Raw genomic sequence first — 27,450 nt, 5'->3', positions numbered from 1 at the left:
AGGGTGTGTATTTATATAAAGGTGTCTGTGGGGTATGGAAGTAATTTTAGGATTATATCCTATTCATTTGAGTAAAGGAGTAGATACTAACTGCAGTAAAATTTGCAATTTTATAGCAGTCCATTTTATCACACGTCAGTGATCTGCATTACCTCAGCTGAGAACAAAAAAGTGCCCCAATTGACCAGATGACCACCGGAGGGAATCAGGGATGACCTCCCCTTACTCCCCCAGTGGTCACCAACCCCCTCCCACCCTAAAAAAAAACAAAAAAAACTTTTTTGCCAGCCTCTATGCCAGCCTGAAATGTCATATCCAGGCTCCCTGACAGCAGTATGCAAGTCCCTGGAGCAGTTTTTAGTGGGTGCAGTGCACTTCAGGCAGGTGGACCCAGGCCCATCCCCCCTACCTGTTACACTTGTGAGGGAGAGCAGTGCACTACAAATGCTGGCTCCTCCCACGACCAAGTGCCTTGGATTTGGCCAGGTTAGAGATCGCCGGCATTAGTTTCCATTATGGGCGAAAACCGATGCCGGCCATCTCAAACCCGGCCAACTTTGACATTTGGCCAGCCCCAACTGTATTATTGAAACGAAAGATGGCCGGCCACGTTGCCTTTGGACTTCTCACATAGGCATCCTGTTATAAAATTACCCCCAATAGTAAGTAGCACTATTTAAACATGCAAAGCTGCAAATGATGATGCTCCATTTTGTGAACGTTTCCTATATATGTGTGTATATATTTGTGTGTGTGTGTATAAGTATGTGTGTAGGGGGGGGGGGGGGCGACAACGACTGTGTATTGGTGGATTATCTACCTGTGTGACTGGTTGTGAGGGCTTGCATGTGCAATTTTGTGTGTGCATGCTTTTTGTGGGGGCCTGAGCACTGTATATTTGTGGAATGTATATGTAGTACAGTTTTTGTTGTGGGAGAAGGTTGTGTACTAATTGCACCACACCGGGTATTCTTTATTTTGTGTGGAGGGGTGTATGTGTGTAACTCTTTGTGGGGAGAAGTTTCAGAGGATGTTTGTGTAGTTCTCTGTGGCAGAATCGTGTGTATTGGTGTGGGGAAGGGGCTGATTTTAAACGCTGTGGCGTATGTGTATGGCAGAGTTTGCAGGTGGCCCTGTGCCCTTGTGGGCACGTGCCGCCGTGCGAGCAGTTGGACGCGGCTCGCGCCGCAGTGCTGTGTTTGGATATGAAAAGGGGTGGTGGGGGAGGGGGAGGTGCGCGAGCTGCGCTGCCTGCAATTGTGTGCGCGTGAGAGCGAGCGAGCGAACGAAATCAACCGTCGCAGAGCCATCCCTGCACCCCCCTCAGCTCAGCCCCCTAGTCGCCGCCAGCCGCAGAGACAGTTACACCCTCTCTCCTGCCGAGCACCCCTCCCTGCCCCCAACCCCGTCCGGGTCCCTGAACCCTGCCCCCATGCGCCGGTGTCTGGGTGCGTGAGGGGTGAATGAGTGAGGGGTGAGGCCAGGATGGTGGCCGGGATGGCGGCGCTGAGCCCTCGCCCGTGACCGCGCCCTCCGTCCGCGATGAGCTCGGAGGAGAGCACGGGCACCGCCGCAACCGCCGACCTCTACCAACAGCTTCCCGGGCAGCGGACTGGGGCCGCGGCTGTCCCCCTGCTCGGGGAGGAGGCGGAGCCCGAGGACGAAGAGCCGCCGGCGCCTGCAGCCGAGGGAGCCGGGGACGGGGTCAGCGGCGTCCCCCAGTCGAAGCAGTCCACAACCAGAGCCCCCAAAGCCGATTCGGGCTCCGTTTGCAGCAGTGACAACAGCAGCCCGACACCCATCTGCAAGATCTGCTTCCAGGGAGCTGAGCAGGTACCTCTTTCGCTGTTTCACAACCTCATTTTGCTTATATTCTTTCTATTGAGAGAGAGGGTTACCCTCCCCCTCTTTTGGCCCAAACATGTATTTTAAATGTTTTCCCTTAAGTTTAGTTGTCTAACCATAGAGATAAAGTTATTCTTTATTTTACCAATTGCTGACTCTTTGCAGCATATACACGTGTCTGTGGCACAATGCTGGGAAGTGAGTTGTACACGTCTCTGTTGAGTTGGGCAGGGCACACTCTGGAGTCGCCGTCGGCTCTGCACATCAGCACCCTGGACAGCTGCCCTTCCTCTGGAGCAAACTCGGGCACGTTCGCATTAAAAGGATAGGGCGATTCTTCTACGTTAGAGCTGAGAGAAGTGAGGCATACCTAGGTTACTTATATTTTGGATTCTCAAGAGCATTTATAAATGCAAGATTTTGGAAACTTTTTAAAGGGACGGTTTCAGGCAGCTCTTCTCTTCCTTTAAGTGCTCTGGAGGACTTCTTTTTTTTTTTTTTTTTTTAAGAAAGGAAGAAAGGATTGTTTTGGGGCTAAATAAACGAGTCTGTCTTTCTAATCAATGATGGTAGTAGCGCTAGAATTTGGATGAATACGTTTTGCAGAGGTACCTATCGTCTTTCCCTTTGAATGAATGAAAAAACTGAATGCTCTCTAGGTATGGTTCTGAATTCTCTGATAGCTCAAATTATTACTTTTATTATTAACATTAACAATATCATAGCTTGGAATTTTTCTTCAAGAGAGTTTTCAGTTTGGGGTCCATCCCCGTTTTCTTTGTGGTTTCGTGGCAAGTGTCCTACAATGTAGCATTCACTGGTTTAGGAAACTGTGTAGGAAAATCTGATTCAGTAATGGTACTTAGCAACAATTTAGTAATCTTTCCTCTAAGTTATTTTGGCTTTACTTAAATTCTGCATAAAGAAATGTATGTAACTTGCTTAAAGAGAGATGTTCCTTTGCACTGCCTAAAATAAAATTCAGTGTTTGTTCAGCATTTGCTATACTTAGGAAAATACAAAGTAATGGAAGTAATAGGGTAAATAGTCAACTTGTATGATTTCATAAACAATAATAGAAAAATTAAATTGAAGCTTGTAGAAAATGGCAATATGTTAATCCTTTATGGAAACTAAGAATAATATATCCAAAATAATATATATTAGGCCTTTTAAACCATTAAACTATTTATCGCAAATGCTTGATATACTGCATAATGGCCAAAAAGGCTTCAGTGTGGTTAACATTAAAAATGAGAGTAAGAATAAGAAGGGAAGAAAACATAGGGCCCTGTTTACTAAGGTGCATTAGTGTTTTTAGTGCACCTACACTTAGCACACGCACTAACCATGTAGGTACCTATAGAGATATTGTAGGCACGTACATGGTTAAAGCACCTACATAGTTAACGCGCCTACATGGTTAACGCGTGTTAAAAATGTTAACACACCTATAACACTGCTTAGTAAACAGGGCCCACAGTAAGGCTAGGGAAACAGATGGCAGAAATAGATGTAATAAAGAGATTAAGAGGCAGAGCAGAAGGTAGTTTGAAAGAAATGTGTCTTGAGAAGTGTCTTGAATTTAGAGTAGGATGTTTCTGATCTGAGGGATGGAGGGAGAGCATTCCAAAGTTTTGAACCTAAATAGCTAAATGTGGTTTCTCTGGAAATCTGGAAACAAAGTGTGTGTGGGGGGGGGGGGGGGGGGATATGAAGACATGAGTCTTGAAAGGATCGCAGTGTATGATATGGGGAGTAGAGAATGAGAAGGTAGTTGAGATAAGTAGTGCAGTGGGCCGGTGCCCTTTAAAGACAATTAATAGGTTCTTGAAGCAGATCCATGCCAAAACAGGAAGCCAATGTTCCAGATGCAGAGGAGGAGTGACATGACCAAACCAATTTTCAGTGGACTATACTAGTTGAAGGCACGAGAATATACAGAGGAAGCCTAGCAAAGAGGGAGTTGGCAATAGTCGAGGTGAGGGATGACTAAGGAGAACATCAGGGAACAAATGGAGTTTGGAGGCAAGAGGTGTTGAATAGAATGAATTCTATGAAGTGCAAAGATGGACAGACACACTATCCGCCAGATTCTATATATCGCTCCTAGAGTTCCACGCTGAAATCTAAGTGTACTCTATAACAATGCACATAACTTGATTAGCTTAACAAGCCAATAAGTGGTTGCCAGTGGAAGTGCTGAGGAAACTGGAGCGTAGGGATTGGGGTAATGAATGGATTTACATTTGCAGCTATTCAGGAAAAGGAGGTTGTCTTTGAGCCAGTCAGAAATGGATACAAGGCAAGAATTAAGAGCCAACAGAAGCTTTGGCGCTGGTGACTCTAGAGAATTTGGATATCGTTCTGCAGAGCAGAATGCTGTAAAACCCTGAGACTAAATGGCAGTGAGAAGAGGATATAAAAAGATATTTAAAAAGGTTGGAGCTAAGAAGGAGCCCTGTGGGGCACCAGAGTTGACCAGCTTTTGCAGAATGATTTCAAAGTTATTTGTGGTGTAGTTTTTAGACAGCAGCAAAATCAGAGACAGTGTTGTTGCCCTAAGCATCCCACTTTCCCTGATTTTTTTCTGTGAGTTCATATCTGTGATTAAAAAAAGAAACCCAGATACAGAATAAATGCATCATATCATTCTCTTGTTTTAGGGTGATATGATAGTTCTTAAACTTTTTGAAGAACAGCCAAGTGCATGGACAAACTCTTGTTAAAATTAGTTACTAATAAGATGTTCTTAAGAGTTAAAATACTAATTAGAAGTGATAAAAGGATTAAGCTGGTACAGTTTATCAAATTATTTATAGCAGCATATGCTGTAATCCTCAAAACAAAATGAGAGTAAAATATACGGCATTTTATCTACTATCTTTGTTTCTTATCCATCACCATACTTTAAGGGGCAGTTGCTAATGTGTAAAGGGAATAACACAGGTTTGGTCTAATGGGCCCTTTTACTAAAGCTTAATGTGTGCTATGTGCCACATGGCCCATAGGTACACAATAAGACAGGAAGCATTTAGTGCATGCTATTAATTATTTATTTATTTTATTTATTTGTTACATTTGTATCCCACATTTTCCCACCTATTTGCAGGCTCAATGTGGCTTACATGGTACCGTAGAGGCCCTTGCAGGCTTCGGTGTGAACAAATATAAGGTGATGTCGTGGTAAGATAAAGTACATGTGGCACAGCCACATTAGGGAATCGTAGAATGGAAGAGTTGTGTTATGATCATTACGTGCTTTAGTTTGGTCGTGTTGCTCAGGTTAGGCATTTAGGTTGGATCGGTAGGGTATGCCTTCTTAAATAGGTTAGTTTTCAGTGATTTCCGGAAGTTTAGGTGGTCGTACATCGTTTTCAAGGCTTTAGGTAATGCGTTCCACAGTTGTGTGCTTATATAGGAAAAACTAGATGCGTAAGTTGATTTGTATTTAAGTCCTTTGCAGCTTGGGTAGTGCAGATTCAGATAAGTTCGTGTTGATACGGATGTATTTCTAATTGGTAAGTTGACCAAGTCTGTCATGTAGTTCGGGGCTTCTCCGTAGATGATTTTGTGAACCATGGTGCAGATTTTGAAGGCGCATATGCGTTCTTTGATTGGGAGCCAGTGTACTTTTTCACGGAGGGGTTTTGTGCTTTCAAATTGCGTTTTGCCAAATATAAGCCTAGCTGCAGTGTTTTGGGTGGTCTGAAGTTTCTTTAGGGTTTGTTCTTTACATCCCGCATAAATTCCATTGCAGTAGTCTAAGTGGCTTAGTACCATTGATTGTATCAGGTTGTGGAATGTTTCACTCGGGAAGCATTGCTTCACGCGTTTGAGTTTCCACATTGAGTGGAACATTTTCTTTTAACATTATCTGTTAGCATGTGCTAAGTTATAGTAAAAGGGCCCCCAATGTTTGCTAAGTGACAAAATTGTGTGTTATTTGCCCTTAATGCATATTTTAGCAGCACAACAAGAGCTAAATAATGAGTTGAAAAGCCCTTATTTGGCAGTCGACCCCTTAGAGGTGGTAAGTACTGAGAGAGTACCATTAGATATTGACTGGTGCAGTTTTGAAGCAAATAGGCTACAGCGGAAGACTGACTGGAGATTACTCCGGGAGATTCTTGATAGGTGCTAGTGGGGTGGAGGCTTTCTGGATCATGGGTGGTGATTGGGGAAGTGTTGTGTGGGGGGCATACTGACTGTGAGAAAATCTGTTTAGATTGGGGATTTGTTGAGGGACATTGCAATGGGTGGGATTATTTGTTGACTAGTGGCCCATTTAAAAGATTTCAGGTGTGATGTACAGCTTGTTATCTTTGTGTTACTGCAACCAGGAATGCATGATATTCTTATCTGTAGCAACACAAATTTATATTTCCTATGAACATTACAAACCAGCAGTACTGAGGTAACGCATGCTAGTAATGCCAGCAATAAATATTGTTGCAGTAAAATGCCTCATTTTAGCACAACGTAGTATTCCTTAGTGTCCCTCCGGACCGGACCAGGATTGGACTGATGGGTTGTGCTCGCCTACCAGCAGGTGGAGACTGAGAAAAAACTCTGACTCTAGAGAGCCAATAGGAGCCCTGGCCATGTGACCTTAGCCTCAGTATTTTCTCAGTCTCCCAGCAGGTAGGAAGTGAGCCCTTTAGTCTCTCTCTTTCTCTTTCTCTTTTAGAGGTTAATAATAAGAACAACAATGCTACTTCTTCTTCTGTGCCTAGGAATTCTCTGTTAGATGCTGGCCAGATAGGGATTTCTTTTCCTTTCTTTCTTTTACAGCCTCTGGGGGTGTTAAACTCAGGTGTCCCCGAGTCCCTCCCCCCTTCCTCCCCATCTCCCATATGTAGCTGGGAAGGGCTACCCTTTGTTTAGAAAGGTGTATGTCTTTGGGAGAGGCAGCCACTATAGAAAGTTAAAAGTACAAGTATTTTTCCTTCCCCAGCATTTTAACGAGCAAGCTGTTTAAAAAAAAAAAATCCCCAGGCTCCTAATGAGCAGGCAGCTCTGTGTTGTTCTATTACTCTTCAGCAATTTTCTTTCTCTATTTCAGCTCCTTTAAAAAAAAAAAAAAAAGAAGTGTTGCTTTTTTGGGCGGAGAGAGCTCCATTATGCAGGAGTGGCTGCAGCAGGTTTTTGTCACCGCTGGAGTCTACTCATTTTTGGCTCCAAGTTTTTTTCTGCGGGGGTAGACGTATTTTTGGGATCTCTTCTTTGGGCACCGTCAGCAATTTCATGTTTCTTAGTTGCCCGGTTCGTTGCATCTGTTTGTAATACCCTGCTCGGAAGATTGCCTCCCTGCCCTCCATTATTTTCTCCTTTGCGCTTCCTGCATACTTTTAGTTTTGGTGCGGAAGGCCGCCATTGTATTCTCTCAGCTGCAGTTTTCAGAGAAGCGCTGTGGGTCAGTTGAACAGGGTTACACTCCCGCTTCAGTTTTTTTCTATATTGCAGCCTGCTCCTTCAGAACGCAGTGCTCTGTAGTATTTGTGGCGCTCCATAATTTGAATCTACAACGAATTATAGAAATGAGAATAGACGAATATCATTCTTTCACGGGAACTAGGGGGTTGAAGGCATGATTTTCCAATAACATCAATTATCCAGGAGAGAAAAGCCAAAAAACACTATACTATGCAATCTAGGTGGTACGTGGAAGGCTTGTGTACTTGCGCATTTATGCTCACCATTTGCATAAATGGTTTGAGGCTGTTTGCTCTGTAATCCAGGATTATCTTTGTCTGTGGTTTCCCAGTGTTGCGGTTCTACCATATTTCTTATTCTTTTTCTGCCTTGAGACTATGTTGATTCTGCACGGTTGTAATTTCAGTCTTGACAAGGTCATGATTTTAATTTATGTATACACAGAGTTTGTTCCTTTTAAGAATTTCTCTCAATGGCTGTAGTATTATACAGTGTTTTTTAAGAATTTAAGAAATTTTCCCTATAGGCATAGAGTAGCTTGTTTTAGATGTCATAAGAATATATAAACTCTCATATTCTCTGAGGGACAACCCTGTCTATCAAGCTCCCAATCACTCAACTGCAGGCATGCTTGGTTCATGGCTTCCCTTCTTTTCCAGCTGTCTTGAAGCCTCATATTTCATTTTAGCTTTCTTCTGGTAGTTACAGGACAGCTGACCACTTAGAGAATGAGGTCACCCTTTCATTTTGCATATTTCCTACTTAAAGATAGTGGAAGGTTCTCAAACCATCTAATGGTGTTTTTTTCTCTACGCTATCAGTTCAGCATTGGCAGATTGTAAACTTTCTGGTTTGGTCCAGTATGCCTATACATACCATCTACTATCCCTTCCTCTTCCTTAGAGATCTTATGTTCTTGTCTCAAGCTTTCTTGAATTCACATACAGTCTTGTCTCCACCGCTTTCTCCAAGTGGCGGTGGCTCAAATTCACCTTTTCCGTTAAAAGTATTTTACAAGTCTGTTCTTTTTTCATTTTCATTCTATGCGCCCTCACTCCAGAGCCGCCTTTCAATTGGAAGGGAACTCTCTCACTTCCTGTGCTTTTATGCCTTAGGTACATAAGTATTGTTGTACTGAGAAAGACCAAAAGGCCATCAAGCCCAGCATTCATGTCTAACATAGGTACATAAGTATTGCCATACTGGGAAGGACCAAAAGTCCATCAAACCCAGCATTCATATCTAATGGGTGTGGGTTTGGTACATCTTAGTGAGGGAGGAGGCATGTCCATGGTACGAGGATTGGGGAGATCCAGGAAATTAAAGGCCGGTGAATCAGGTGTCAATTCTGAGCAAATGGTTGAACCTACTCAAAAAAAAAAAGGAGCGTGCTTCCATAGCTGGTGGACACCTATATTTAAAGTTTAACCAGCCATGACACGTCACAGAGATGGGGCTGGGGTACGGAGTCCTATTTCGGTGGGGTCCTTGGTCACCCTTCCTCTCCTCCCCAGAACCCAGAAGATGGCTGTTTTTTTGCTTGAGCATTAACCAGTCTTTTTCAGCAGTACTCTCCCTTCCAGTCTATTTTAGATCTAAGAGGATGTTCATTGCGCTCTCAGGGCCACATCTTTTTGTACGGAGACTCCTCGGTCAGTCATAGTGACAGTTCGGCGAGGGGAGTATTTAACGACCTTGGATATGCCAGAGACTTATTTACATATTCCTATTCGGCAGGTTCATCGCAGATTCTTGCGCTTTACGATTTGGTCTCGCGGCAGCTACGCACACTTTCTCCTAACTTATGGTCGTAGGAGCAGCGCCGCTCATGGAACAAGGGATCCTCGTTTCATCCTTACCTAGATGTCTGGTTAATTGGAGAAAGTCTTATCAGCAGAGTTCTCAGGTCACGCACCGGGTGGTCCATTTCTTTCAGTCTCTGGGTGGTGAATGTAGCCAGGCCTCTTATTTGATCTCTCATTTGATCTCACATCAGATATCTCTAATTTTCTCTCATTGTTTGGTCAGATTGACGCAGAGTCTTTCGTCTCCTCTGCAAGCATCCCAGTTTATATTTTTTCTTGGGGACCTTGGGCCTTTGGTCATTTCCTCGCTCTATTCTGCTGAGTACAATTTTACTTTCTAGTTCCCAAGAAGGAATTTTTCCTTCATCCTATTTGGAATCTCAGGGCCATCAATCGCATTTTTTAAAGTATCTTCTAGTTATCACAAGAACCTTCGTTCCCTCATAGGGATGCTTCGGGCAGTACATTTTTTGGCAGAAGCTTGTTTGTATATATTTTTTTCTGGGGGACCACAGCAATTCGTTTACCTTCGGGTGAATTTTGTTTCCCTACTGACAAGCAAGGCGGGGAGAGCTATGTTGGTCTTTGCCATGGCAATCGGTTATGTCATCCGCCAAGGAGGAGCTAAGAGTATACTCTTACGTTTGTAGTCAGTGAGGGGTGGACATTTGCTTAACTGTCTTTTCAGCCGCCCATGTGGCGGCAGTCGAAATGTTACAAGTCATTTTTTGTTAGTTGTCTCACCCTGCATTCAGGTGAATGGACTCTCATCTTTTCAGCCTTACTTCCTCACGCCGACACTTCAGGTCTCTCTTTTGGCCTTCAGGCTCACGAACTTTTCTTGCTTATTCCGTTCAGCAACAGTCTTGACGGAGACAGGGATAGACGGTATCGTTTAGCAGGGGTCTTTCAACCTTCTATATGCGTTTCTTCCGTCAACTCACTATTAAAAAAAAAAAAAAATTCCATCTTTCTTCCATACCAGGCTTTGTTTGGTCATAGGTTTTGGCTCTGCTTCAGTAGTTCTTTCTATGCGGCGGTTCATTTTTTGTTGGTTTTTCATATAGGATTACTCTCTTTTCTCTTCTCCTGCAGATTGCAGTTTTTTCCAGTTTCTGAGGTCCGATACGGCCTCATCTTTTTGGAAGTTCTCGTTTACTTTAAAGTTCTTAGTCTCCTTCGCCTGACAGGCCGAAATCCTCTTCAAATCACAATCTTAATCTTTCAGCTCTCGTAGGTTCTCTTTTTGGGCTGTTTTTCTTCTAGTGTCCTTTAAGGTTTTCCTTTTAAAGCTCTGTTTTCTAGTAGCCATTGTTTTTTCTTTAAGCTCTTTCTCTTAAACCACTGTTTTCTAGTAGCCATAACTTTTTCTATAAAGTTTTCCTCTTCAAGCAGTGCTTCCTAGTAGCCATTGCAGCAAGTAGGTCTATGTGTGGAGTACTTCTACAGTTGGTAACTTCTTTTTGGTCTGCTGTAGTTTCGAGTTTTCACCTTTCCCAATCGGTTTTTTCTTATTGGTTTTGTCCTTCTAGCCAGTAGGTGTAAGGGTTTGATGGTTTCTAACCCGCTATATCTCGACGGATTAAGGAAATGAGAACTTCTATTTCTCTTCTCACTGAGAGGGCAGTTCCAGAGCGTATTACAAAATATTCCACAACTTCAGAAGCAGGCTCTATTCCTACTACAGCGATTTTTGGTGCTCTCGGTGCACTTTGGTAAGGGGGCAACCTGATCCTAGCTTCATTCTTTTGCTCATTGGGACACACTACATGTTAGTTGTCGCCAGGTGGCCTACGCAGCATGAATATTTCTCTGCAGTTTTCATAGGGTCCCTCCCTTCAGATTACTGCTTTGGTACTTCCCATCAGTCCAATCCTGGTCCGGTCCGGAGGGACTAAAGGAAAGCAAATTAGCAGGTAAGATCTAATTTCTCCTTCCTTAGCGTCCCTCCGGACCGGACCAGGCCCCTCCCATGTTCTCTCAACTCTTTAGCTTCTTTTATTAAGTAGGAAGTGTATTCATTCCTTTACGATTCGTGGAACAATTAATAAAAAAATAAAAAAATAACCAGATGCTTCGATGCTACTATATATATACAAACCTCTTCTCTGGTGGTTGCTGGTGAGCTCAGTTGCTGGAATCTATATATATAAAACCTTAAATACGCCATACCACTTTTCTGGTGAGAGTTGCTGGTGAGCTCAGTTGATGAAATATATATAAAATCTTAAGTGGGCCATACCACTTCTCTGGTGAGAGTTGCTGGTGAGCTATAAGAGAAGTGAGCCATACCACTTTTCGGGTGAGAGTTGCTGGTGAGCTATATTCCAAATGAGCCATACCACTTCTCTGGTGAGAGTTGCTGGTGAGCTATATTCCAAATGAGCCATACCACTTCTCTGGTGAGAGTTGCTGGCGAGCTATAGTACAAGTGGGCCATTCCACTTCTCTGGTGAGAGTTGCTGGTGAGCTCTAATACAAATCGGGCCATACCACTTCTCTGGTGAGAGTTGCTGGTGAGCTCTGATACTTGGCATTGCCGAGTGCTTTGTGGCTGCTAGGATTCCATACGGCACAGAAGGTCTTTCTTTCTTTCTTTCCTGCTTTGTTATTCAAATACTGAGGCTAAGGTCACATGGCCAGGGCTCCTATTGGCTCTCTAGATTCAGAGTTTTTTCTCAGTCTCCACCTGCTGGTAGGCGAGCACAACCCATCAGTCCAATCCTGGTCCGGTCCGGTCCGGAGGGAATAAAGGAAAGCAAATTAGCAGGTAAGATCTAATTTCTCCATTACCATTCTTTATTTTTAATAATACAACATGTAGAAATGTAAGGTGGTGTATTTTGAAAAGGCATAGACTAGGAGCAATGAGGCATAGTCAGAATGCAATAGCACCTCTGGACACTGCATACCAGTGGTTACATTTACTAGTCTGGGTTACAGACATATAATCCTACCCCTACAAGACTAAGTTTTTTCTTACATCCTTATTGGTGGAATAACCTGAAGAGTAACCCAAGTGATGAAATGATTTATTCATGTTTGCCATTCTCCTGCTGAAAAATTCTATTTTATAAATACATAGTTTAAACCAGTTGATTGCTAAGCTGTTCTCTTGTGCTGGCTGGCAAATCTATAGTCATTAACAGTACCTAATTACAAAGAAAAACTATTAAATGGCACGCTGATATATTTCTATTTATTTACACTTTATTCTTTTCAGGGTGAATTACTCAACCCATGCCGGTGTGATGGTTCAGTACGCTACACTCATCAACTATGTCTTTTAAAGTGGATCAGTGAAAGAGGGTCATGGACCTGTGAGCTTTGCTGTTACAGATACCATGTTATAGCAATTAAAATGAAAAAACCTTGCCAGGTAACATTTTCATTAATACTTTTCTCAAGTTATTAACTTGTGAGCAGGCAAGAAAGAGAGAGAGAGAGAGAGAGAGAGAGAGATAAGCTTTTAATTTTCTTAATAGTAGGGATTGCTTATTAATGGTTGCTTATTTATGGTGTGTATGTAGTTTTCATAAAGAAGTAGTTCCATTGTCTTTTTCCCTTGTCAGTTTTTATATTTATTGTGACCGATCTAAAAATCATGTAAGAGCAGATAAACCTTAGCTAAGTATTGTTTATTGTGTTTAATGAATTGCCTAGTGCTATCTTAAATGATAAAGAATGTTTTTTTGGCTTGACTAGTTGATGGTAGAATGGTTGCATTGCCTTGTAAAATATCTTGGCTAGTTCTGAAATGGTCTTACGATTCTTGCTACTGGAGGCAGTGGGACTAGGACATATGACAGACTGTATCTGGACTTGGGTTAATACATGGAGAAATTAAAGAGAAGAAATTTATAGCCATGCAGTAGCATTTTCAGTCCAGCATATTTATTGATCATGACTAAAGGGAATGCTACTTCCTGTAGATGTGATATACTAATGTGATCAGTAGAGTTTCATTGCTAGGTACAACATTTGAAATTTTAAAAACATTTTGCTTATATTTTAATGCCTAGTGGCTATTGAATTCTTTTCAGGTGCATATGTGATAGGAAAATCACTAGAAGTATAACTTTTGCACTTTTGCATTATAGAAATTGTGAATCTCTGATGACAAACATTTAACATACTGAACAGTGTGTGACTCCATCTAGTGTTGGAGAAGAGAATTTTTTCAGAGCTTTCCAAGAAACAACAGATATATGTAGTAGTTCCCCATTAAGTTTAAGACCCTCAGTTGTTCTGTCTTTTTGTTATTCTCTTGTTAAAGGAAGATGTTTGCGGGACCAGTCCTTTTTCAACTTGTTTTTCTATAACATTCACCTTTCTTTTTTTTTTTTTTGGGGGGGGGGTACACTCCATCAATAGTTCCTTATCAAGTCTTTGGCTATTTTTTAAAGTTTTTTTTCTAAATAGTCCTTAATAATGAATGAGATCTTAATACTCTTATTTGTTGTAAATTTATCCTGATCAATATGTCTTTCCTTGAAAATTTCTCCTCTTTTCAAGTTTTCTCATTGTGTCTGAGAAGCAAGCCAGTGGCTTCAAGTGATGCCTGAAGTTCTCACAGATGGTATCCTTTGTGAATTATTATGCAGAGTGCTACAATTATCTAGGCACAGATAATATCTTCTTTTCATTTGGTTTCTGAGCTGAGATGTTGAGTGGTTTAGGCCCAGCAGCAGAGGTACTGCACTTGCCTATCTAGTGAAAAAAAAAAAGGTCAGTTCAAAGCTGGCCTCAAGACCTAAAGGACAAGGTTCAGAAAGCTGATCAAGGTTGTTTTTGAGGTCTTCTCATTGAAGTGGTCTTTACCTGATTCACAGGCAGATGATCAGAAACCCTGCGCTGTTCCAGACAGTGCTGTAAAATTAGCGCCAGAACAGCGCTGGGCTATACAGCCCCTTTGATCAGAGCTAATAGTATACAAATATAGGCATGCTATTAACTTTGATCATAGGGGTGCTTCTGCGGGAGGATTGGCACAATCCTACTGCAGAAGATGTTTGACAGGTCCAGGCTGTCAAAAAAAAAAAAGCCTGGACCAGTCAGACATTCCAAGGGGCTAGAGCTCCTGTGTACCTTCAGACACCTCCCCCCCAACAGAGCACACTCACCCGACCCGACCAATCTATAATTTCCCAGTTCACCCCGGAACCCTTTTTAAACATCGGCATTAAATTGGCCACTCTCCAATCTTCAAGCACTATGGATGATTTTAATGACAAGTTATGTATTAATACTAACAGTTTTATGCAAATTTATGTTTGAGATCTTTCAGTACTCTGGGGTGTATGCCATCTGGTCCAGGTGATTTATCACTTTTCAACTTGTTAATTTGGCTCAGTATGTCTTCCAGGTTCACCAAGATTTCTTTCAGTTTCTCTGCATTACCACCCTTAAAAACCATTTCTGGTACAGGTAGATCTGTTACATCTTCTTCCGTAAAGACCAAAGCAAAGAATTAATTCAATCTCTGGTATGGCCTTGTCCTCCCTGAGTGCCCTTTTTGCTCCTTCATGATCTAACTGTCCCACAGATTCCCTTACAGGCTTTCTTCTTCTGATGTACCTGAAAAAGGTGTTACCTTATGTTGCTTCTTATTTTCTTCATTTGGATCCTTTATCCATTCTTTGAAGGATGCTCTTTTGGCTCTAGTAGCCTCTTTCACTTCACCTTTTAACCACGCTGGCTGTCGTTTGCTCTTCTTTTCACCTTTGTTAATACGAGGAATACATCTAGTCTGGGCTTCCACGGTAGTATTTTTAAACAACATCCACACCTGATTTAAAGTCCTAACCTCTTTGTGGCCTACCCTTTCAGCTTTTTAAACATTTTTCTCATTTTGTCATAGTCATTCTTTCAAAAATTGGATGCTGCTACAGTAGATTTCTTTAGTGACTTCATTCCAGATATCAGCTCAAATGTGATCATGTTATGATCACTGTTTCCCAGCGGATCCAACACTGTTACTTCTCATACCATGCCCTGCATTCCACTAAGGATTAGATTTAAAATAGCTTCCCTTCTTGTTGGTTCTCAGACCAGTTGCTCCAAGAAGCAGTCATTTATTACATCTAGGAATTTTAGCTCCCTAGCGTTCACTGATGTAGCATTTATCCAGTCAATATTGGGGTAATTGAAATCATATATCCACAATCAATTTCTACCTCAAAACATATTCTGTATCTCTAGGGATGTCATTAATTTTCTCAAAAGAGTATATATCACTCCTATTTGTAAGGCTGACACTTTCAGAATTGTAGAAGGCTCTTTTCAATCATGAGTCATAAAAAAACTCCACTTTCACATCTGTAAATGACAAATACCTTCTATAGAATGAGCTGAACAAAGCCAAATAATGTTGCCCACATTAGTATACAGTACTTATCTTGGATCTTGCAGTCATATTATTTTCACCATGTACTGTATCCAGCGTCTCTTCTGAACTGCAAATCGCAAATCCCAACAGGGGTTCCCTGTTTCACCTTTACAGGCTGCTTCAGGGGAAAAAAGTGAATAATTCAGACTATCCAGAAATATAATTTACATATTCATATGTCCATGTAACTTAAATTACATTGGTCAAACTTCCCGTCTTTTAAAAACAAGATTAATTGAACACAGACTTTAAATTGTGTTCAAGCACGGAAAAATAACGATGCTTTGGTATCACATTTTGTGGGAAAACAGCATGTGTTTGATGATTTGAAGTGCATGGTGCTGGAACAAGTGAGAGTAGCAGAACGTAGAGATGTGTGCCGAACATTGCGACAACATGAACAAAGATGGATATTTACATTGAATACGGTTATTCCCCAAGAGTTGAACGTGGCAATACAATGGAAAGCATTTTTGTAACCATGGAGAAGATTTGACGTCTTTGACATGGATTGATATGTATGACGTATAGGAGTTTAAATTTTTGGAATCTGCAACAAGTTCTCTGCCATTTTATATAGTGTCATTAGCTGAGAAGCGCTTTCTTTTTTTGATAGTTGCTCTAGAAACTTTTTGTCAATTCTTGGTCTGAATTATTCACTTTTTTCCCCTGAAGCAGCCTGTAAAGTGAAACAGGGAACCCCTATTGTGATTTGTGATTTGCAGTTCAGAAGAGATGCTGGATGCAGTACATGGTGAAAATAATATGACTGCAAGATCCAAGATAAGTACTGTATACTAATGTGGGCAACATTATTTGGCTTTGTTCAGCTCATTCTGTATCTATAGAAGGTATTGTCATTTACAGATGTGAAAGTGGAGTTTTTTATGACTCATGATTGAAAAGAGCCTCCTACAATTCTGAAGGTGTCAGCCTTACAAATAGGAGTGACTCTGATATTCACTGAAGTCTTTTTCCTCCACTTTAAACACATTGCTGTTGATATATACTCTTTTGAGAAAATTAATGACATCCCTAGAGATACAGAATATGTTTTGAGGTAGAAATTTATTGTGGATATATGATATTGAATTCTACAGATTCCTGAGACTATAAGGGTAATTGAAATCACCCATTATTATAATGTTGTACAGTATGCCAGCTTTCCTAATTTCTGTAAACATTTGCTCATCCATCTGTTCATTCTTTCTTGGTGGACTGCAGTACAAGCTTACCAGTATACTCTTTCCCTTCACACATGGAATTTCTATCCACAAGTATTTCATGCTGTTGTTTCATGTAGAATATATATATATATTTTTACTCAATTCCCACTTTAACATGTAGTGCAACCCCCCCCCCTCCAATTTGATCTGCTCTATCAATGAAATATAATTTGTACCCTGATAACATAGAGGGGCATCCTTGCAAGGGACGTCCTCATTTCGATTTGGACGTCCTCGCAGAACGTCCTGATCCAGGGGCGGGAAAACCTGTATTTTCGAAACAAGATGGACGTCCATCTTTTGTTTCAATAATACGGTCAGGGACGTCCAAATCCTTAAATTTGGTCATCCCTAGACTTGGTCGTTTCTGATTTTCGGCAATAATGGAAACCAAGGACGTCCATCTCAGAAACGACCAAATGCAAGCCATTTGGTCATAGGAGGAGCCAGCATTAAGCCTTCCAACACGCCCTCTTGAACTTTGGCCGTCCCTGCGACGGAAAGCAATTGGGGACGTCCAAAATCGGCTTTCGATTATACCGATTTGGATGACCACATGAGAAGGGAAAGGGGGAAGGGATATGGGACTTGATATACCGCCTTTCTGAGGTTTTTGCAACTACATTCAAAGCGGTTTACATATATTCAGGTACTTATTTTGTACCAGGGGCAATGGAGGGTTAAGTGACTTGCCCAGAGTTACAAGGAGCTGCAGTGGGAAGTGAACTCAGTTCCCCAGGATCAAAGTCCACTGCACTAACCACTAGGCTACTCCACGGATGCCCATCTTCCGATTTGTGTCAAAAGATGGCCGTCCTTCTCTTTCAAAAATGAGCCCAATAGTATCCCATTGATTGTCCTCCTTCCACCAGGTCACTGAGATGCCTATTATATGCCTCATCATTTAGTGCGATATACTCCAACTCTCCCATCTTATTTCATTTGTATTTAGACACTTCAAATTGTGTGTTTTTTTCCTTGCATTTGCAAGCTGCTTTGAAGTTGATGGGGATAATTTACATCCTTTACTCTGTTCTCTCATTAAACACTCCTGGATTCTTTTACCATTATTGAAACCTCTCTATTGGGATTTCCTAAATGTTCTGTTTCAATAGTATTTCACACATTTGATTGTGTGTTTTTTTCCTTGCATTTGCAAGCTGCTTTGAAGTTGACGGGGATAATTTACATCCTTTACTCTGTTCTCTCATTAAACACTCCTGGATTCTTTTACCATTATTGAAACCTCTCTATTGGGATTTCCTAAATGTTCTGTTTCAATAGTATTTCACACATTTGATTGCAAGAGAGCTGTTGCCTTCTGTCTGTAGTGGTCTAAAACCCTTAGAAAATATACCCAGATCTTTATTTCATTTGGTCTCATCCAGCCAGTGCTTGTTAAAACAAGACATCTCTAAATGAGTAGAAAATAGCTAACGTTGTTAGAAGGGCATGTGAAGCCTCATGCAGTCAGGGAAATGACAATATCAATTGCCAATCTAGAACGTATTTTTGAAGGAGAGATTTGCAAGGCTGTGATGTAAAGTTCAGTAAACAAATTTTTCAACTGTTACTGTCTCACTGGGATGTCAGGTTTGAACTGCTGATTCTTTGAGGCCTGCTTATTTAGTAGCTCTCAACTCTCTCTCATCAAGCCTTATTATTTTAGATTTCAATTTGTATTGTTTTGTTCTGTGTAATTGTTATACTGCAAAAATTATAAAGGAAAAAAGTAACAATTATGTTTATTTCTTACTTATTGGGTAGTCTTTTTATTTGGAGAAGCCTTTAATTAGGGAATTTCATTGCACCTGCTTCTTATAAGAGCAAGCCAAATTACTTACCTGTAGTAAGTTCTCTCTGATAAGAGCAGTGCAGTGAGCCACATAACTCACCCATCATCCTTGAGAAGCTTTTCCCTTCTGCTTAACGGATAAACTGAGAAGCTATATGCCTGCAAAGCTTCTTAGAAAGATCTGGACATATCATCTGTGCCAGCATGGGACAGATTACATAACCCTTGTATCTGGCTTGTTCCACAGCTGTCATCAGAGACTGCCTATTACAGGTTAAAAAAAAATATTTTCCTTAGCATCCCTCCGGACCGGCCCAGAATGTGACTGATGGGTTGTGTACGCCTTCCAGCAGGTGGAGACTGAGAAAAAAAACTGTGACTGTAGCCAGCCAATAAGAGCCCTTGCCACTAGAGAAAGATCCAGTAATCTCAGTCTCCAGCAGGTGGAAGGTGGTGAGCCCTTCAGTCTCAGTCTTTTCTATACTTCTTTCTCTTTTGGTTAACTTTTAAGTGTTGGTATGCCTTTTGTTCTGTGTCCCTGTGCATTTGTTTAAAAATAAAAAACAAAAAACCTGCTATTTGACGCCTGAAACCCCTGTGGGTCCCTCAGAGCCTTGGGGCTGCTGCACTTGGAACTAAGGCCGAGTCACTCCCCCCCTATCCTCCCTGGTGCTGGCTAATTGGACTTTGCTAGCTTGTTTTTGCCTGTTCAAAGCAAAATAAGAATTTCCTCAAGTGCCTCAAGGGGGGCGACTTTAGAGGATGGGAGAGGCAGCTACTGAATCTAAAAGATAAATAAATAAATATCTATGTGAATGAAAACAGCGAGCCTCCCGGTCTGCTGGCTTGGCAGAGCCGTTTATGGGCAGTAAGAACAAGCAGGGCTGCTCCAGAGCAATCAGATGTTTCTTGATTAGCTGTTTCTTGCCTTTTGTTTTACTATGTAGACAGAATCCGCCGCTGTTTCTGTCAGCGGTGCAGTTTAGGAGCGGCTGTATGTGTGTGCTGCTATGGCACGAGGTTTAATAAGGAGGACCAGGTTTCTGTTTTTCTTTTCCTGTCAGCCCTGTCGAGCAGGAGTGTCTGAGTCCGTTGCCGTTGTTTTGTCGCTCGTTGCGCTTTCCTCTTCGGTTCCGATTTTCGGCGGGAACCGCCGCCATTTTGGAGATCAGATGTCAGCATTCTGAAGCAGAGAGCCTGGTGTTTTGTTTATGGGGCTGGAGCTTGCGGCTGAGTGGATTTTTAGCCTTCTTAGGTTTCTTTTATGGGCCGCCCATAACGGGGAGGCCAGTTGAGTAAGTGTGGTCAGTTCCTAGCTGGTCATGCAGCGTTTTTCATAGTTTTTTCGGTAGAGGCACTGCTGCTTATCATTTCTTTAGCGCTCCAAGGCATACACAGCGCTGTAAATGGCAGGCCCTGTGCAGTGCGATTGCAACCTTGGCAAAACAGCAAGGGGAACTTCTTTCCAATAAAGAAGGCAGAGCTCATGTCTCTAATTTCCCAACCAAAATATTTGGGATATCTTTTCAATCTGGGCTATATCTGTCACGGATTGCTTTAAGGCATGTTTGGCGGGGCGTCCTCATTGAAATAAATAAATATTAATAATATATATATATATATATCTATATATATATAGTTTCTATCTATATTGTTATTTCTGCTAGTGTTATGCAGCTGTGCAGGTGGCCACTTTTGTTGTAGTCGTATAGTGCTCCCCTTCTGCACAGCGGTTTATGTATGGTCAGACATTTGCAACTTTATTTTTTCCTGTCCCTCTCCGCCTCTCTCCTCCTCCCCACTTCTTCCGCCTTTTTATCCACTTCCTGGTGGGGTGACATTTTCTGGCATAAGAAGTTCTTGATGCAGTTTTCCAGCTTCAGTATATAATTTTTTCATATGACTTGCGTCCAATGCTGAGCCATGTCCAGACAGACTGAAGGCATGGCACAGTGGTTGGAACACCCTCCTCTGTCCTTCGCAAGCTGGGCTCAATTCCCCCTTGGTGCTCTTTGAATGCAAGGGCAATTCAGGTAACCCTGCTCTTGCTCAGTTTCCAATTATTAACAGTTGTTAAGTAGCATTTGGAGATAAGGGCACAGCTGGCACTCACCTACTACTACTTTTTATCTGGTTCGGAGTCAGTTCTTCTCCCGAATTAGCCAGGTTATTCCAAAAAGGTAGGGCTTCGAGTCCTTTTTCTTGGCTGATCACATTCTTACAATCAAAGCTGATGGGGAGTCTGAGAGCATATGTGTTGCCACTTTAGGCCAATCTGTAGGACCACCTGGTGTGCCATCCGGTCCTCAGCAATTCTCACATCTGCTCCCAGACTATCCACTAAATTTCTACTTTAGTTTTAGCAGGTGAGCAATATTATACTGCAGCATTTTTCCAATTACATCTCTTGGGATTCTGATTTCTCTGGAAGTTATTTGCAACAGGTCACCTAAAGTTTAGGTGCTGGTTTGAGGCAATTTCAGGAGTTATACCTCTTACAGCGTTCTAGTATTGGTCGGCTTTTGTGTCTTCCTGCTGTCAGATACTTCTCCATTGCTTCTCCTGTTCTGGGCAATGCAAGGGTACAAGCACAGATGCTGCTTCTTGTAGGCGCTCGCATGGTGTCATTTCAAGAGAGGTGAGTCTACCCTTTGGATTGCTGGGTATTGCAGTTATGCGTTAGGGTATGCATATCACATGGCTCAGGAATTTCGTTCCGGTGTTCGCATCAGACTCGTGGCTGTCAGAGAAGCTCTCTGCCAGCATCTGGACCTTTGAGCAATTTCTTTCCCTTGGGCGCTCCAGTACCAAGGTCGTGCCTCCATTTTCTCTCCAATTTTAGATCTCATGCCGGTCGGTCAAGACCTCTAGCTGCCCTGTTTCGAAGGGGAACTTGGCGGCTTGTCATTGTCCCAGGGCGGTCATGGGATTTTTTCTGACTTCTCTCATTTCTTTCAGAAGTTGGCTATTCCATTCCTATTCGTCCTGAACATATTTGTTTCCTTCGTTTACCAAAGTCATGGTAGTTGTAGAGGCGGCTCTCTCAGTGAAGAGCATTTTATTGCATTTTCAATTGAACGATTGGTTGTTCTGGGCAAAGTCTTGCCGCAAGAGTCTTCTGGTGACAGCTCGGGGGGCAGAATTCTTGCAGCACCGACTTGGAGTAGTCGTTCCGCGTAGAATCTGTCTTCTACTCTCTTAGTAGATTATCTGAGCGTTAGGTTCTCTATAAGCCGGAGTCGAGTGTTTTCTGTCGACTTCAGTCCTCCGGCTCCAGTCTAAACTCCGTCTCTCCGAGCAGACTTTGACTCCATCGGAAAGAGATTGTTTCTTCAGGTTTCTGGGGAACCAGGGCGGTACAGATCGAGCCGGTGCCTTGCGCTAGGATTCTCCTGGAGTCTCTTCAGAGGGCGCAACTGCCCAGATGTTTATCTCAGAAGGTTTCCCTTCATCAGTATTTGCTTCTTTTGTTCCAGGTCAAGTCTAGTCTACAAGGCTGACTTTGACGCTTTAGTTTGACCAGAGGTATGCATTTGGATCAGCTCTGTTAGTCGGTGGTTGCGGCGGATGTCAGTCTCCTTGGCCGGGGAGCTCATTTTCAGAAGCAGTTTGTTCAGAGTCTCTGTCTCTTCAGAAGACATTCTTATCAATTAGACCAGTTGGGGACCAGAGCGCTTCATCTGGAGCTGCAGAGGGTTCTTATTATTCTGGCAGGCCGCGTAGTTCGGGTAATCTCGGGCTTTCTCAGCGGTCGTATATTTATCATCCCACAAAGCGCAATGACGACTGTGCCATTGCAGCGAAGGCCGTTGCTATTGTTTCAAGGGCCGCATGCTCATCTGGTAACTCAGCGGCTTATGTGGCAGGGGTCCTCAATGTTCAGGTACATTTTCTCTGTCATCTCAGGCTCGTTTTCAGACGGTGTTCGCCATCCTAAGTGGGCTTGCGGCTGTTTCTAGATTGTTGGGGCTCTCCCAAGTTGGATCGGTTTGCCTCTGTTAGCAATGCAATTTTCCTCTGTTTTTTTCCATCATTGTGAGGATTACATAGCGCAGGGCTTGGACATTCTTCCACTCTGCTAGTCAGCCGGTTTGAGGTATGCGTGTCCTCCTTGTCTTCTGATATGGTGTCTTCTTTTAGAAGGACATGGCGCACAGACGACGTCTACTTTTGGGGTCACTGGTATGATCTCGAAGATCTTAGTATGCTGGTTTTCAACATCTTCTGGGGGACCTTTCTTTCAGGCTTCTGGTCCAGCGGGGTTTTTTCCTCTCACAGGGTCCTGTCATTCATCCGAATCCGGATGTATACTGTATTGCGGCCTGGCTCTTGAATGGGCTAAGTTGTTTAAGAAAGGTTATTTTTCTTAGCTCATTGCTTCTTTGTTTGATGAATGCACTTCTTTGATTGATGAGCACACTTGGAGGATATTTGAGGGCAGGCTACGGTTCTTGCGCCAACCTCCTTTTCGTGCTTCCGTCACGTATTGTTCCAATTTTGTAGAGGGGCTTGATTTCAGGTCTTCTTTTGGCTTCTTTTAAGGTGCAGGTTGCGTTTTTCTCGTCCTTTTGGGATGTTATTCAGCGGAGGTCTTTAGCTAGTTTTCTAGCGGTGGTGCATTTTTTTGAGCGCATCTTAGCTTCTTCTTTTTCCTTAGCTTTGTTCTTTCCCTCGTTGGGGTCTGAATTTGGGGCTTACAGTTTTTACTAAGCTTCTCTTCAAGCCTTTATCGTCCTGTCCTCTGAAAGACTTGTCTTAATATACAATATATTTCTCCTGGCCGTTGCTTTCACTAGGCATGTTTCGGAGTGGCAGGCATTGTCGTGTACATAGCTTTTCTTGGACTTCTGTTCCGATCGCGTAGTGATCCGACCAGTTCCTTTCTTTCTTCCCAGAGTGGTATATTCCCTTTATGCTTCTTGGTTGGTGGTATTGCCTGGCTTACGTTCTTTTTGTGGCTCAGAGGAACGGCGACATTTGAGATCTTTCGCTGTCAAATGGGCGTTCCACCACTATTTTTTATTCTTCTGATTACATACGTCACTCTTATCATTTGTTCTGTTTAATGATAGGCGTACGGGGTTTCATGGCCTCTAACCCCTATTTTTCCTTGATGATTTTAACTACTGATTTCTGTAGTTATTCTTTTTTCGAGGAAACCTGTTTTAGAGCATGTTGAAGTTCATTCTGCAACAGGTCAGGTTGTCTTGTGGACAGAGTATAGTCTGGTGCCTCCACAAGACAGTGATACGGTAGCGATTTTGTCGTGTCTGCATTCTTTTTTCTAAGCTCTGTCGTTTCGAATGCCTCAGTCGTTGCCAGATACCTTTTGGAGTGCGCGCTTTTGTCGGTGGGGCTACTAGGGTCCCTCCCATATTTTCACTGCTTTGTTACTTCCCATCAGTCATATTCTGGGCCGGTCCGGAGGGATGCTAAGGAAGGGTAAATTAGACCTTACCTGCTAATTTTCTTTCCTTTAGTCCCTCCGGACCGGCCCAGATCCCTCCCTCTAGATATCTGTGTTTGTTCGGAGCTGTATTGTTAGTTGGTTGGTTTATGTAGGTTTAAAAAAAAAAAACACAGTAAAGATTTTACTGAACTGTCCGGTTTTAAAGGACTGTGATATCTTTAAAGGCACTCACCCATTGTTGGCAAAGTGCTGGTGGCTGCTCAGGTTTTTGGATGCACAGGTCTGTTATGTCTTCTATGACTTTCCTTCTGCTTTGGTACTTTGTTACTGGATCTTTCTCTAGCTGGCAAGGGCTCTTATTGGCTGGCTACAGTCACAGTTTTTTTTCTCAGTCTCCACCTGCTGGAAGGCGTACACAACCCATCAGTCACATTCTGGGCCGGTCCGGAGGGACTAAAGGAAAGAAAATTAGCAGGTAAGGACTAATTTACCCTTACCTTTAAATTTGAGAAGTAAAACAAATTCAAGTGTGACTTTTCTTCATAGTTTTACCATCCTTCAGTTTATGGCAAGGATAACCAAATAGGAACGCTTTCTTTAAAAGCAGAGAAGGTTTTTGTGGCTGCTCATAGCTAGTAGGATTCTGTATAAAATTCTTACACTAATTCATCAAATATGCTCCTGGACTCCCATTATTTCTATCATGATACTTGATTCCCTATACACCAGGTGGAGCATTACGTTCTGCTAATCAACATCTATTGACAGTGCCATCTTTTCATGAGATATGTTCAAGCATATACGTAGCTCTTTATTTAGTGTAATCGGCCCTTCATTATGGAACACCCTGTCATTTCATCTGCATTTAGAATCATCATTTATAAAATTTAAACATGTTTGAAATTCTGTCTTTTTGAAAAAACGTATTGGACTCAAGTTTGTAAATGTTGCCCAAAATTTGGCACCAAAAAAGGAGTGTGCTAAGTGTTATTCTATAAATGGCACTCCAAGTTGGGCGCCATTTATAGAATAGCGCTTAGTGCCGGGATCCATGCCCAATTTTGGGCATAAGGATTTACACCAACTGAACACTGGTGTAAATCTCTGCATTTAAATGAGGTGCAAATCCCTCAAATTCTTCACTGCATGCAAATCGTAGAACAGCTCCTGACCCATCCATTCGCCTCCCATGGCCACACCCCTTTTTGAATCCACATGGAAAAATGTACACATATAGAATAGTGAATATAAAGATGTGTGCATAAATTCCAATTATTGCCAATTATCACCAATAATTGTTAGTGCCAAATTATCAGCATTAATTGGTTTATTAAGCAGTTAAATTGTGCATGTAATTTTGAGTGCTTTATATAGAATTAGGGAGTTTGTGTACATGTGACATAACCTGGGACCAGTGTACAAGACTGGGACACACAGCAGACATTTTTTTCTTATCTTTGTTCTGTTCTATATTTAATATATGAATTGCAAATTTCTGTTTCTATTTCTTTTTATTTTTTATCATATAATTGGATTTTTATTGTAAACCACCTAGATGGTACTGTAGGCAGTATATCAAGAATAGCATGAACTTGAACTTGGTAAAAGTAGAAGGCTTAAGAGAGGAATATTCAGATCAATATTAAAACCCAGTGGTTACCATATATATATTTTTAAATAAACATCGTCTGTAGCGTTTAATAAAATATATTTTCTTATCATCCTGCTAGACCAGTCCCAACTAATGGGTTGTTTCAATTCCCAACCATAAGATGGCAGCCATAGAAATTTGAATATTCCAATGACATCGCCACTATAAGGAGTGGCACAGGCTGGAATAGCCCAGTTTTTCTCTGCCTCCAGCAGATGGTACAGATTGGACTGGTGCAGCAGGATTAGCCTGCCTCCCTAGAATACAGTCTAATGATTGTGGTTCTCTGGTAGAGTTGGTGGCCTTTGTTCCCAGGACTCAGTCCACAGACTCTTTCCCAGCAGAGCACAGAGTGTTTTTGCCCACTATGCTCCTGAGCATAGCCTATGGGCTTTCATCTGGTGTAAGAGCCTGACAACAGTCTTTATGGACCCCTGTCAATAAGGTTTATTTATTTGATTCTTGATATACCATCTTTCTGTGGTACAAGCAAAATGATTTACATATTATATACAGGCAATTTCTCTGTCTCTAGTGGGCTCACAATCTAAGTTTTTATATACTTGCCAGGGGTTACAAGGAGCTGTATGAGAATTGAATCAAGTTCCCCCTGTTCTCAGCCCATTACCATTAGGCTACTCCTCTACTGGGAGAATCCTTTCTTCATTTCCTTTGACTCTCCCATTCCTTCCCTTCCTTCTCCTCTTTCTTTGGGATTTCTCTGACTAAATAAAAAAGTGGCTTTTCTTTTCTGTCAGTCGTGGCTCCTTTAAATTCAAAGAGCAGGAACCACAATAGATTGGAGCAACAGAGAGACAGACTAATTCGGGCCTTCCTGGCTGTGAAGGCACCTCCAGGATTTCAGATGTGCTTGGGATCTATGAGTCTGGCATGCTGGTGGACAGAAGGTATGGGGGGCTGCGAGAGCATGTGTTAGCACCTCGGTGCCTTTTTCCCCACCTATGACACCGACAAAGAAGCCTTGGAATTGTACAGTTCTACAGATCCTCATAGCAGCATAAGTCAGTGGGATCTTGGCCCTTCGAGGATTTTTTCTGAGGTAGCTTGAGGGGAGCTGGTTTTGGCTAGAACCTTGACCATTTTACAGCTTGCCTGCATGGCTCCTGTGCAGGTCTCTCTGGAACACGATTCAATACTTTTGGCAGCAGATGGCAATTTTTCTTTTACCAAGTAGCAGGGGGTCTGGAAATAGATCTCTGAGGGCCCCAGATGGTCTTTGGGCATCATTTTTTCATGCCCTCTCTTAGGGCTCACATCAGCCTTTGCTGGCCTTCACGCCTTCTTTCAGCCTACAGTCTCCCTCCGGCTTATGAGCTAGCTTCAGGTGTCTCTGCTATGGAGACTAAAGGCTCCAAATGACTCAAGCACACTTTTGCTGCTGTTGCAGAGGGAAGAGACCTCATTTTGTCTTCCTCCTCTTGGGAGGACTCCTGGAGAGCTTTATAGAATGAGGGTGCTCCTTCTTCAGGGAGGAGTTCCTCAGAGGACAACTCTCCAGGTTCAGGGGAAGTCAGGGATCAGATATCAGTAATAAGAATATTTAGCAAAGAGGAGCTGTTCTCTCTCAATGATCAGGTTGTTGAGGTGCTTTGTATTCCAGGGCTTAACATTTTGTCACTTTCTGAAGGAGACCCAAATCTAGAAGGTCTGCAAAAGCCTCCTAAATATTCCCCCTTCACAAGGCTCTTTCTTATCGCTTATCGATATACCGCTTCTTTTGTCAAACAAGTCAAAGCAGTTAACAATAAAACCTTGTTTAAAAGAAATTAAAAATTAGAACTCCACAAAAATGATAGGATAGGATCATTCTTAGAATAGAATAGAGGGGGGAGGAGTCAAGATGGCGGCCTGACTGCTGTGACTCACTTGGTGG

At 42.3% G+C, this 27,450-nt stretch overlaps 1 protein-coding gene across 1 annotated transcript in view; it reads left to right on the top strand.

Moving 5' to 3' along the window:
* Positions 1–1,542: 1,542 nt before the first annotated feature.
* MARCHF11 (membrane associated ring-CH-type finger 11) overlaps positions 1,543–27,450 on the top strand; it is a 160,332-nt gene continuing 134,424 nt past the window's right edge. Inside the window, exons 1-2 of the mRNA XM_030190033.1 lie at positions 1,543–1,833; positions 12,310–12,465. Coding sequence (XP_030045893.1) covers positions 1,543–1,833; positions 12,310–12,465 — 447 coding nt within the window. The remainder of the gene's footprint in view (positions 1,834–12,309; positions 12,466–27,450) is intronic.

This window comes from Microcaecilia unicolor, chromosome 1 (genome assembly GCF_901765095.1).
Source record: "Microcaecilia unicolor chromosome 1, aMicUni1.1, whole genome shotgun sequence".
In the NCBI taxonomy this organism is placed as follows: domain Eukaryota; kingdom Metazoa; phylum Chordata; class Amphibia; order Gymnophiona; family Siphonopidae; genus Microcaecilia; species Microcaecilia unicolor.
The sequence above is the reverse complement of the archived record's forward strand: the minus strand, read 5'-3'. Positions and strand labels throughout refer to the sequence as shown.